This window comes from Pelobates fuscus, chromosome 4 (genome assembly GCF_036172605.1).
Source record: "Pelobates fuscus isolate aPelFus1 chromosome 4, aPelFus1.pri, whole genome shotgun sequence".
Taxonomy (NCBI): domain Eukaryota; kingdom Metazoa; phylum Chordata; class Amphibia; order Anura; family Pelobatidae; genus Pelobates; species Pelobates fuscus.
The window spans coordinates 276,401,113-276,414,432 of NC_086320.1; the positions used below are offsets into that span (position 1 = coordinate 276,401,113).

At 40.8% G+C, this 13,320-nt stretch overlaps 1 protein-coding gene across 1 annotated transcript in view; it reads right to left on the minus strand.

Annotated features, from left to right (window-relative positions):
- The window catches only part of HECW1 (HECT, C2 and WW domain containing E3 ubiquitin protein ligase 1), a 319,149-nt gene that overhangs the window by 100,192 nt on the left and 205,637 nt on the right, over positions 1 to 13,320 (minus strand). Inside the window, exon 6 of the mRNA XM_063452127.1 lies at positions 6,355 to 6,524. Coding sequence (XP_063308197.1) covers positions 6,355 to 6,524 — 170 coding nt within the window. The remainder of the gene's footprint in view (positions 1 to 6,354; positions 6,525 to 13,320) is intronic.

Here is a 13,320-nt window from a genome sequence, read left to right on the forward strand (position 1 = left end):
GCCCTAAATACTAATAAGGGGGGGACCTAATGTCCCCCCCAGGTGACTAGGGGTCCCCAAACCCCTAGTCACCCCCTCCCCCCCAATAAAAATTATCCCCCTACCTTCCTCTCTCACCCTAAAAACTAATGAGGGGGGGACCTTTAACTAAGTACCTGTAAAAAAAAACAAAAAACTTACCATTTGATGTTTTCTTTCTTCTAAAATCTTCTTTTTTCAGCCCCAAAAAAGGCCAAATAAAAAACCATAATAACCGACGCAATTATATAAAAAAAAAAAAAAACGCAAAAAATAATAATCCTTCTTCACCCATGAAGGGCTCCATGCAGACTGAGCTCTGCAGGGCGGGGCAAGGCTTATAAAGCCTTGTCCCGCCCTGCAATTAGGCTCAGAGCACTCTGATTGTTGGGTTTAAGCCATAAGTCTCTACATTTACCTGTCACAGCACTCTGATTGGTTGGTTTGAATTTGAATTGGTTGTGTCATTTTACACAGCGTGGGAAAGTTCTTTGGAATTTTCCCACGATGTGTATTTGACTCATAACTCTCTGATTGGTGGATTAAGTAACAAAGAACTTTCCCACAGGCTGCTCACTGTTTAATAGACATGCCCCTACTCGCGGTATAGCGAGTAGGGACATAATTTACTAATACTAAGTAATCTTTTCTTAGTATTAGTAAATTTGGCTGAAAGTCCAATTTAGGTCTTTCAGCCTTTTAGTAGATAGCTCCCTAATACCGTGGGAATTAGGGAGTTATCTACTTATTCATTCCTGTCATTACATTGACTGGCCAAGTAAGTTACATTTTATATGAATGTATGTTACTTGATTGTTGTAAGTGTTGCAAATGCTTACAGCTGAATCCTGGCTATGATTGTATACTTTTTATTTAAAATTGTTTACAATGTAACATTCTTCTTCTTTCACTGGGTAAGTATATTAGTACTTATGCAATACTGTGCTTCGGAACTATGGCACTTCGGCACTTTGACACTTCAGAACTTCGGCAACTTCTGCACTTCTGCACTTCGACACTTCGGAAATTCAGTTATTTCGGAACTTCGGGACCTCGGCAATTCGGACATTCGGAAGTACCCGAATGTCCGAATTGTCCGAAATTCGTTTGAATTTATATTCGGACCGAAACGAATTGCACATGTCTAGTATCATTGTATAACATTTTCCTCCTTGTAATCACAAATATTCACTTTATTCCTGATAATGAAATTACAAGTCAAATTCTTGAATATGCACCCATTCACTTTATTAAGATTCATTTTTCATCCAAAACTAAATTTTGTTGAATTTAAAGATGTATTATAACATATATCATTTTATTTTTCCTTTTATAATAGGTATCAAAAACCTTTATATATGCATATATTTTGTTTTTAATTTTGATGTGTTATGTTTCCCATCAATATGTATCACTTATTATGTTCATTTTAGATTTAGATTTTTGAGTTTTGTTAATGACTAAAATTGCAAAGACTCTTTCAAATTTGGACTCTGTTGCCATTAAATATCAATTATGATCATACCGAAGTATGCAAATTAAGGTCTAACAGCTGCACCTATCAGCAATAAGGACATACCAATTTAGACCTTTAAATACCCTGCTCTAAGATGGCGCTGACAGCATCACATCCTGAGGAAGCCGGGCAGACCGGAGAAACGCATTGACGTCATACGTGGGGGGGGGGGCGAAGACTGCAGGAACTCAGAAGTAATCACACTAACGAATATCATGTTAAAGTGAAAACCCAGAACCAGATTAACATAGGGGCTGATGGAGCTGAAGCTCCAGGCCCAGGCCCATTGAATAGGCCCATTGATTAAAAAAATAATAATAAAATGTTACTTTTTTTTTTACACACTACTCTTAGGGTTGCTACCTGGCCGGTATTTATTTGAGGCTGCCTGGTCGATGCCGATATTGCAGTTATACCGGCAATACGAATGCCAGTATTTTTGTCAGTATAAACAGAGATTAGTCTGCAATACCAGCACCGGCCAGTAGGGTGTGTGTGTGGAGAGAGGCAAGGATAGGAAGATACAGCATATACCTGCATTTCTTTACTTACTGATCCACGGGGGAGCAGCTACACAGCTCAGAGAGTTAAGATAGCAGCTCCCAGCCTGCAGAGACAGCCTACAGCTCAGGGAAGTGAGGGATGGGGTAAAGGCTGCAGGGAGACATAGGGGCACTGAAACACTAGGGGACACTTTGAGACAGGGGGACCCAGGGTGACCAATGGGGATTTGGAGACACGGGGACACGGGGACACAGACACCCATGGGTCACTGAAACACTAGGGGACACTGAGACACTAGAGGATGCTGGAAGACTTGGGGACATAGACACTTGGGGACACAGACACACATGGGGACAACTGAGACATGGGGAAACAGACACCCATGGTGACATTGAGACATAGGGACACTGAGACACATGGGGACACTGGGAGACATGGGGACACTGAGACGCCCCCTTGCCGATTTTAGCCAATCCAATGCTTTCCCTATGGGAGAGCTGGAAATAAGGTGAGTTTTAACCCATTCTGAGGGGATTAAGGGGGGGCAAGCCACCTAAATGGTGGGTTTTCACTATAGGGTCAGGAATACATGTTTGTGTTCCTGACCCTATAGTGATCCTTTAAACATTTGTTGTGCCTTATTCCCATAGCGATGCTGTGGCATTTCTACATTGCTATGGAAACACGCATGACGTCACCACGCTATGACGGCACTTGGGGGGCGGAGCATGGTTGGACAGGTGCACTGGCCACTCTAAGACGCCGGTCTGGAAATCACTTCACCTAGGGGTAAGCCATTATATCTGCCTATATAAACGTTTTTTTTTAAGATGCATATATGTATTGATCCTGATGAAAGTCCTGGACATAGGACTGAAATGTTGATCGTGATTTTAACATATTAAAAATAGAGATTGGATTGTAAAGCTCTGTGAGTGCTGCTACCTCTTTGTATATATATATATTTTTAACCCCCTTTTTCTGTTCCCTTTTATTATTGCTTATTATAAAAAATTCTGAAAATATTTCAATAAATACTATTAGAAAAGAATAATATATGACTAAATAGAACATGATAACTCCAGCTTGGATAGTTTGGTACTATTCTGCCATCTAGTGGTAACAAACAGAAATGTAGCAGGTGAAATATTGTTTATTCATTATAAAGTGTATTACAAGGCCTTTTGGACTGCAAAATCTGCATTTTACAACCTCCAAATTACTGAGATTTTAGTTTGTCTGAATGCAACCAAACATGTTACAAGAAGAATTATGAAAAAAATTGACACAGTTGGCAACAGTTTTCTTGCAGACAACCCAATTCTTTTGGACCAAATTTGAACACTGTTCTAGAGCAAAACCATTCACAGCTAGTTCCATGGAAGAAAGGATGGACTTCACAAAGGAGTCCTATATACCCCAATAAGGAAAATATAGTTATTTAAATTATATATGTATTACATTACATTGATATTACAGAATATTATATTAATGTACCCCAACTGTATTAAGTTCTACCGTTATCATATTACATTCATTTGGTTGGCTTTCTCTTGGACACTGTAAATTCCTACCCTCAATATAGTGTATAGATTGTACTAAAACATTCTGTATTCTATGATTTTGTTTTTATACTTAAAATTATTTTTGCCAAACATAAACATGGAGGTATAAATTCTATCTTGCACTTATAGCGCTTCACACCTTTGATATATTACATGAGGCATGGAACATTCCTAAACCAACTTCTTTTAGAGGAACGTCAACTAACTCTCCTGATTTCTTGCCGTACCATAACAAGCTATGTTTATGTAATGTGTGCCCATACAGTTTATATACTTGAAGTATGAGTTTATTGTACAAGTGCCCTTTCAGTAAAGTTGATAATCTTAGTAGTTAGTTAAAATTAGAAAAATGATGTGTAAAAAGACCAAAATCTAGTACATATACCAGGAGTAGATACAAATATAGATACAGAATGGATAAATAAATTAGTAACAGCGAACGAAATAGTCTCTGCTACTAATTTATTTATTTATCCATTCTGTATCTATATTTGTATCTACTCCTGGTATATGTACTAGATTTTGGTCTTTTTACACATCATTTTTTTTTATTCTTCGGCATTGAGTGTGTGCTGTTTTATAACCAGTTGCTTAGGAGATACATTGATACTTGACCATTTTTGTCTTTTCCTTCCCCTGTATAACTAAGAGATTATACCCCCTTGTGTAGGAGTCAGACTGTTGTATTCTGTATATATTTTTATTCTTTAGTTTTGTTGTGCCAGCATTAATAACATGCGTGAATAGCCACGATAGCTATAGCAAGCCCAATTAAAACAGATTAAAACATTAGCATGGCACAATTTTTAAATTAAGAGTATGATGCAGATTAGAACAGCAGAATGTTAAAGTATGTAGCAATTTAATTCTGTATTGACAGCAGTACTATCCTTGGCCCATGTGCCCCAAACCAATGTAGGTACTCAGGAAGGGGTGTGAGATGCTTGCGTATGTCTCAAATAAGGAGCTCAGGTGGGAACAATAACCCACACAAGATAGAGCCAACATGTCATTAGTGTGGGCTTTGAAGGAAATAGTGTGGGCTTTGAAGGGAATATTACTTATGGGCTATGTGTGTGCTCGGAGGCCTTTATGGTAACTGGGGTCTAACACATAGCCAAGGCTACCGTATGTTACAAAAGCGACTAGGGGATACTGACTTGGTATCTAATGCAATATATAATCAGCTCCCTGACTATAAACAAACTGTGAGATGAACAGGATCGGAGCTGTGGGGGGATGGTGAGAATGTGGAGCCAGCATGTCCGGGTTACACCCGGTTTCTGTGAGTGGTGGCCATAGGGCCAATGGTCACGTCATAAGCATGTGGGAATACTGAAACTGTGTAATATTATACTTCAGAGGGATTGAAACTGGGGGTAAAACCCAACACAAATATGTAAGAAAAATAACAGGAAAAACATAAGCATCAATGGTCCAGGTGGTCTTTTTCCCAGCGGCGCCACTAGAGGCGGGAACAAACAGGACAATGTTGGCTGGGTCCAGGGCAGTGGTGGTAGATGGGGTTATTAGGCCCATAGCTTCCAGGACAGTTCCCATCTCTGTGATCTCTGTGACCTTGCAGTCGAAACCCTGATGCTGTATGAGGAGTACCTGTAATGGTCCCCAGGGGTATTTCACACCTTTGGCTGCTAGTGCCGATGTCAGCGGTTGGAGGGACTTCAGACACTGTAGCGTAAGATTGTTAGGCCCATATCTTCAAATTGGTAGAGGTCACCCGTAGAAGTGCCTGTAAGCAGTGGTGGTTTGGGCAGGCGGAACATGCCATCGAGCTGCATCCCCTTCGCTTGCTTAGGTGGTAGGAGGGCTGCAAATAGCCTGCGGAGGAAATTTGGCATTTTGGCTGGGGTTACTGTATCGTAGATGCGACGGATCTTAACGTGCTTCCACCTCCACTTGTCCTCCATAGCTGCAAGTTGGTGGCTGAGTGTTCTGTGAGCTGAGGTGAGGTCCTTGACCTGCTTCTGTGCTTTATGTGATTGAGTGGTCTGCTCCACTGCCGTGAGACAAGCTGTGAACCCCTTCACGTCCTCCCTCACCTGGGATATCTCAGTGGAAAGCGTCTGGTGGATGTCTTTTAGGAGAGTGGGGAGTATCTCTGTGGTGACCGGGAGCCCCGCTGTCAGCTGTGTGGGCATGGGAAGCCCTTTACACCACTGAGTTTCGGGGCTGTTTAGGGGGATGTCTTCTGAAGTGTTGGAGTATTCCTCCATGTCGGCTGCCATTTTAGGCCCAGACGTGCCATGCGGCTTCCACAGTAGGTCGCCTATGTCTGCTGTGTACCGGGGGCCGGTCTGGACGAGGCTTTTTAGTTTTCCTCCCCATCTGTGCAGGGACGTCTGCAGGCTGTCTGTGGTGAGGTAATTTGCCTTGTGGGGCTATATTTGATGCTTTATTGGCTTTGATTGAGCAGTGAGCCCCCCTTGTGTTATATTTTTTATCTAGTTAAAATGAAAAGACTAAATTGGATCTCTCTCTCTCTCTCTCTATATATATATATATATATAATTTATCTCTGTATAAGTCAGTGCCTTGTTGTAACCTGAACACTAATTGCAGTAATCCTGAAAAATTCCATATATTAGGAGGCTCATAAAATGTATGTGATTTCTCTACATTTGTCATTGATATTTGTAGGGCTTCTGTATTCAGCGTTTAACTGACAGTCTGAATGGTATAAATCGGAATATCAGAACGTTCCATGTATTGCTTGAAAATAACACTGTTTACCTCTCTCTTCCAGACAGGATTGACGGTGTTGCATACAATCCTGGATCTCTTCTCTTGACCATGATGGGGCAGAGCTGGGAAGATGCTGTGTTTTCCTGGCTGGATTGAGATTTTCAAATATGGATCTGGATTGAAAAACATTCCTTTCTTTAGCCCCAGAGCTTGAAAATCTAAAAAAAAAAAAAAAAAAAAGGAGATGATATTAACACATCTGTTAACATAAATAGCTGAGGGGTAGAATCTTCACACACCAGCAGAACAGGCAGGTCATGCTACACACAAATGTACCGTTTCATACCAAGACTGTCAACAAATTTGAAATCTCTCTGTTTCTGAGGTTTAACCATGATATGTCTGATCAATATTAAAGTGTCTCTGTCATGTCCATATATTTCATAAAGATAAAATAGTTTAATTAAAATACTAACACAACAAAAGAAAAATATCATAAGGCAACATAATGCTCTTTGTTTTATGAACAGTTTTGAGATCCCCTCTGTGTTGCATGGACTAATAAGGAAGCATCAACTTCAACTGCAAAAGGCAGCCGTGTATGATTAAGTGTCAGCTGACTGCTTTCAGCCTATCAGAACACCCATCGCTAGTATGAATTAGTATGACTGGATGGAAGTGTGTGATTTTTGCATTAGCCATACCTACAGTAGGGCCATGTTGCGGTTTAGTCTTACTTAGTATTAAACTGCTCTAAAATGGTTTAACACTAAATGGAGGGACAGTGCTAAAGGCGGACTGAGCACTTGGGCAAATCTGTCATGGACTGAACCCGAGTCTGCTGGGGGCCCGCTGTGGTGTGCAGTGAAGTAATAGCTCAGTTCAAAGAGCTCCCCAACCACCCTATACAAGATAAGTGGTCTGCTGCTAAAGCCATGTCCCCCTTGCTGCAGTAGCTGTCTGTCCCACTCCCTCTGGCCAGGCAGCCTCACGCTCCAGTGAGTGGCTGTGAACTTGCAGCTGTAGGGGGCAAGTAACTTTCCAGCCTTCTGCACACCGAGATCCTCTGTTATGGATGGGCTGCATCCTCATTACACACAAATGCATATATATATATGTTGAATTGTTTGCTTAGCAAATACATAAATTTACAAACAAACCACACACTTAATATAAAAAAAAGAAAAAATGAAGACTTTCAAAATGTACAATATATTAGAATTGCTAAATTACAAACAAACAACAAAACAGCCAGACAAATCGAACAAATCCCTATGTGTATCTCACGTGTATTCTTACAATACACCCATCCTTAGTATACATAATATTAGTCATAAGTGTTTTAGGATTATGTTTCCTGTCTCCATATCACATGAAGAAGAGGGAATGACAAATATAATTCATTCATAAATCAAGAAAAACAACAAATTCAATGAGTCATTTGTATGGATGCAGTAAAACAAAATTCTAAGCAAAATTCATAGTCCCAAGTCAAGACAAGCCGGGCGACTTCAGTAAATCAATGCACAAGGTCAATCAAGCCAATTCATTGCCAGATCCAACACTATATTATTATTATAGCCAGGGCCGGTCTTAGGCCTTTAGGCTCCCTGTGCAAAAAATCTTCAAACCCCCCCCATCCCGCGTCATCCATGTATGATGTAATGTTTGTGTTGTATGTGATAGGTGTGATGACTGTGTGTGATATTTATGCTATGTGTTGGCTGTGTGTGATATTTGTAATGGGTGTATTAACAGTGTGTGATATGCGTGTATTGGTTGTATGTGATATTTGTGCTGGGTCTATTGGCTGTGTGTAATGGTTATTTAATTCAGATAAAAACATGCATTGAGGCCTGTGTGTGAATGCAGGTGTATATTTTTGCAGAGTTATGTGCACGCAGTCAGATGCACACAGTTATACTTATACACTGTCAAATCCACCACATGCACATAGTCGCAGGCAGATAGTCACATGCACAGGATCAGGCAGAAACACACAGGTACAGGCAGTAACACACATACAAAGTTACAGGTAGATAAACACACTCACACATAATTACAGGCAGACAGCCACACACACACAGGCAGCCACACATACAGTTTTACACACACACAGCCACACATAGTCTTACACACACATACTTACATGCAGACAGCCACACACACACACACACACAGAGTCAGGCGGCCATACACACACACAGGAAGATATCCACACACACAGAGGCAGGCCGTCACACACATGCAGACAGGCAGACAGCCAAACAAACACACACAGGCAGACAGTCTCTCTCACACACACACACACACACAGGCAGACAGTCACACGCACACACACACACACACACACGCAGACAGTTACACACACACACAGGCAGGCAGACAGTCACGCACATACACACAGGCAGACAGTCATACACACACATAAACACAGGCAGACAGTCATACACACACAGACACACACACACATGCAGACAGTCATACACACATAGACAAACACAGGCAGACAGACACACACACACACACACACACACACACACACGCACACACGCACACACACACAGGCAGACAGTCATACACACAGACACGCAGACAGTCATACACACGGACACACACGCAGACAGTCATACACACGGACACACACACACAGGCAGAGAGTGATATACACACACATGCAAACAGTCATACACACAGGCAGACAGTCATACACACACACACACACACAAACAGGCAGTCATACACACACAGACAGTCACACTCACACTGACAATCACACAGTTACCTGTGGAGTTCATTGTGGAGGCAGTGCAGCTCCTGGAGACTATTTGGTGGGGAAGCAGGGTGTCAGGGCTCCGCGGTCGCCGCCCGCGGTCCCCTCTCCCCTTACCGGTCAGCGAGCGGCGTCCTCTCCCCTTGACACGCCGCTCGCGTCCTCCTCTCCTCCTCCCAGCGGCAGCATGTCTAACGCTGCACGCTGGGAGCCGGCACTGATATCTGAACGCCGGGGTCACTCACATGAATCGGCGTTAAAGCTACAGCGCAACAATCACAGTGGGGGGTATAGATATCCCCCACGTGTGAATGTTAATCTGATTGGAAGTTATCCAATCAGAATTAAGATAAGGATATAAATACTTACCTTTCCTGTCTCTCAGTGCCCTGTTGTGGTCTTTGCTTGCTAGTATTGATACTGAACTTGTGTTTTCTGGTCACGTACTCTCTGGCTTGTTAATCTGACTTTGTGACTTTCTCCTACCCTTTGACCTCGGCTTGTTTCTCGTTATTCTGTCTTCTGGTTCCCCTTACTCGGCTTGTCTCCTGACTATTCTGTGTGTGCTTAGCCCGGCCACTCTAAGGTCCGGTACTGCACCTTTTCTGTGTGTGTGTGTGTGTGTTAGCGTGTTGGGTTCCCCGAATCGTGACACAGGGACTCCTTCCTGCTTCCCCTGTAGCAGTTATCCGGCACTTTTAGCTCCGCCCCCGTCGCAAAGTGTGAGCTGGCCATGTGTGAGCTGTGTCGGCCGCAGGGCGGCCCCTGCTCCATGGTGCCCTGTGCGGCCGCACAGATCGCACACCCCTAAGGCTGGCCCTGATTATAGCTGATGAAAGATCGACAGTGAGGATGGCTATTCTGATTTTCCCCTTCAGTCCATCACAACCTGTCTAAATGGCCTATGAGCCTTAAAAAAAACCCTAGAAATGTTATAGAGCCATTAAAGCATCCATTTTAAGCCCTATAAGCATGTAGCCTGTGTTATTCTTATGGCTCCAGGCTGAATGGGACCCCACTTCTTTCAATGCATTTTGAAGATATGCAAAAAAAAATTAAAAAATAAATAAAACAAAGTTCAAAATAAAACAGCAGGCCTTCCTCTGAATATTTGTTGTTTGCTGCAAATTCCCAGGATTTGCAGTTTCTGCAGTGATGTATGCGGAGTGGCGGGCTTTTCCAATCTTTGTAAAACATTTTCCCAGAGGAAAGTTCTGTGTATATTTTATTATAGGATATGTAATTTAGCTGTATGCAGGTTAAGTGCTGTAACATGTGGAGAAATCCTAGCTACAAGAAGCTTAATAATAAAAAAAAATGCAAGAAACTACTACTGTAAATTAATAGCATTCACCAGCTATATTAACTTGTCAAGTTGCTTCATTATTGGATTTACATGAATGAAAATACTCAAAGGCGTGCATGCCCAATGCAGGTATAGAAGACCGTATATACATTTTATGAGTGATCCTGGTAGGTTACTTTGTTATTATATGTCACATGTAAGCTTTACATGCCCATACTTTAGAACATGGCTCAAAATTTCAAGTCCTATACTGCTGGCCAGGGCTAGAATTTACTTTTATTTTCTCATGTAATGTGACCTCCCGGAATCACCATATCAGCCAACCTCCCTACAAGAGACTTGTGTAGCATTTATTGGTGACATATTTTGCCTATGTCGGTGGGAGGTGGTTGAGTGAAGTTGACCTGGAGGTTGGTGACAGGTGACTACAAACTCTGGAGAGCTAAAAAATGCTGTTGACCCACTGTTGCAGAGTTGTGGAGTCCCACAGGCCCACTAAATTTCGTAGAGAAAGAGAAAAGAATTATAACTACATCACAGTGGTTGATAGCTGAGTTTTGAAAGACGTAGCAGGAGGCATAGAGTGAGTTTAAAGGTCCTGAACTGCTTACTAATATTGAAGACGTACGGTACATCTTTTAAGAAATGAGGGAAATTGCGTTTCCCCTATAATATCACAAAGCAGGGAGTTCTGTTAATTTCAGCAAAACACTGCTGGTTTAAAGAATAATGGAAAGCGAGAAATAGACAGGGAGCTCCTTCTACCATAACGGAAATGGATCATTAGTGGTTATAGTGCTTGCAGCGTCCCTTCAGCAATCTCTTGTTCTAAAAATAATGATTGTGGTGGAACTAGGTTATTTGATGTTACAGTTTCCTTAAGGCAACTGGCATTACTTGTATAAGCAATAATACAATTCTCCTAGTTTCATGCTCTGTACAATGACAGGCACCTGCTACTAGATTTTATATGACAGCCTGATAATTGTACTTCATGTAAAAAGCCACAATGGCCAATGAAACAAATAACATTTCACAAAATTGCTAATTGGGGAGGATTTACACTGAACATATTGGACGGCTTAAGGGAACGTCTTGTCTTTGAAAGCCATCAATTCAAATACTTTTTCTGCTGCGTAACGTGTATCAGTATCTCTGTATATTATTACATACAGTCTCTTGTTGCACCCAATGAATATATTAACAAGGACTTTACAGGAGAGAAGCCAATTAAAAACACAACATAGACATATGATAAAGCAATCGCAAAAAGGCACCTTGATATGAATGTTATCTGTTCCTGAGCTTATCTACAAAGCTTTTTATGAGAACTAGTTTTGTAAATTGTGTTTTAGTAACTGCAAAAAGTTTATAAAGAAATTAATTTAATTACTTGATCAGGAAATGGAAAGGGGCATTACTGTCAATGTACTCATCTGGTTACAAATATATGTCTGCTAGTCCACCCATTGTACAACGCTGTGGAATTTGTTGGTGCTTTATAAATAATAATAATAATAATAATATGGGAGATGGTTTTGTTTTGGTATCAAAGGGGGATTTGACAAAAACATAATCTTTTCTTATTCAGACCTGCTTTAAATAAAAACGTACATTTCTACTTTATATCTTATAGATTGCAGATAACACCTACCCAAAAAGTTATTTGATATTATGTAAGTCAGACTGTTGTATTCTGTATGCGTCTCTGAACAAGAAAACCAAAATATGTATATTTTTCTAACAGCCGCCACTCTTCAAAACATAATAAAATACTTATAACTAGATGTTGAAATATTGGGATTTGCTTTCATTATGCCTCAAATGCATTAATGATGTCAAGAACTGATGTTCCTTTGACATTACAGTTAATCCCAATGGTGCTCATTACGGCTGAGATCAGCTCAATGCGCAAGCCTATCAAGTTCTTCCATATGGACCTCTAAAAACTATTTATGGTGTTATCCAAGCACTGAGCTGTCAGCTATCAGTTTCCAAGCCTTGAGCTATCAGCTGATGTGTCTATACAATACAATACTCCATTGAACATTTACCCATTGCTCGAAAATCCAAAGTCAGTTTTCCATCACTTTAGCTGCTGCTAAGCTTTTTCGATCATAGAATCCATTAAAGGAAGCTGCAAAGAAAAGTCATTGTGTGTCGAGATCAACAACAGATGTTGTTTTTTTTTTTACTTCCCGTTAGCAGTGTTAACAGTTGAGAACAGGGCAGCTCTAGTAGTGTAGAAATTTTACAAATCAGCTTGATGGAAAGCTATGGCACTGTTCTTTATAATGTAGTGCACTCTAACACCAATGGTTTTCTATGTTTACACTTTCAAATAGCGAAATCGTACATTGACATGGAATGAATAAAACAAGTCAACATGTAAGGGGAACTGCAAATGTAGTCCCAATAGATAGTGATCAAGATGACCTAGTATTTGCTATAGTAATACCAGAGTCTTACTTTGTATTCTAACAAAATTGTAGATACAGACATTTTTGTTTTGATCTACCAATCAAATTGCTGTAATTATTTGAAAAAACAGCTATGTATAGTTCATTACATAGGGGATGTCTGATGTATTGTTTAAGGCTACATATATACACAGATACTAGATGCTATCCCCTGGGAAGTTTTCATGTTGGGATATATATATATATATATATATATAGTATCCAATTGTACCCAGCACACACACTCAACGGATGTCAAAAAATGCCGGGTGCATTTAAGCCATAGCCAAAAACATATAAAATAATCCAAAAATAAAGGCTTGCACTCACGGTCTGTAGTTAGGGTTAAACCATTTCTTCTTTATTCCATATTGTTAAAATATAGTTGCTGTCATTTTTGTCAACGTTTCAGCCACATCAGTGGCTTTCATCAGGACCAACTGAGTTGGTCCTGATGAAAGCCACTGATGTGGCTG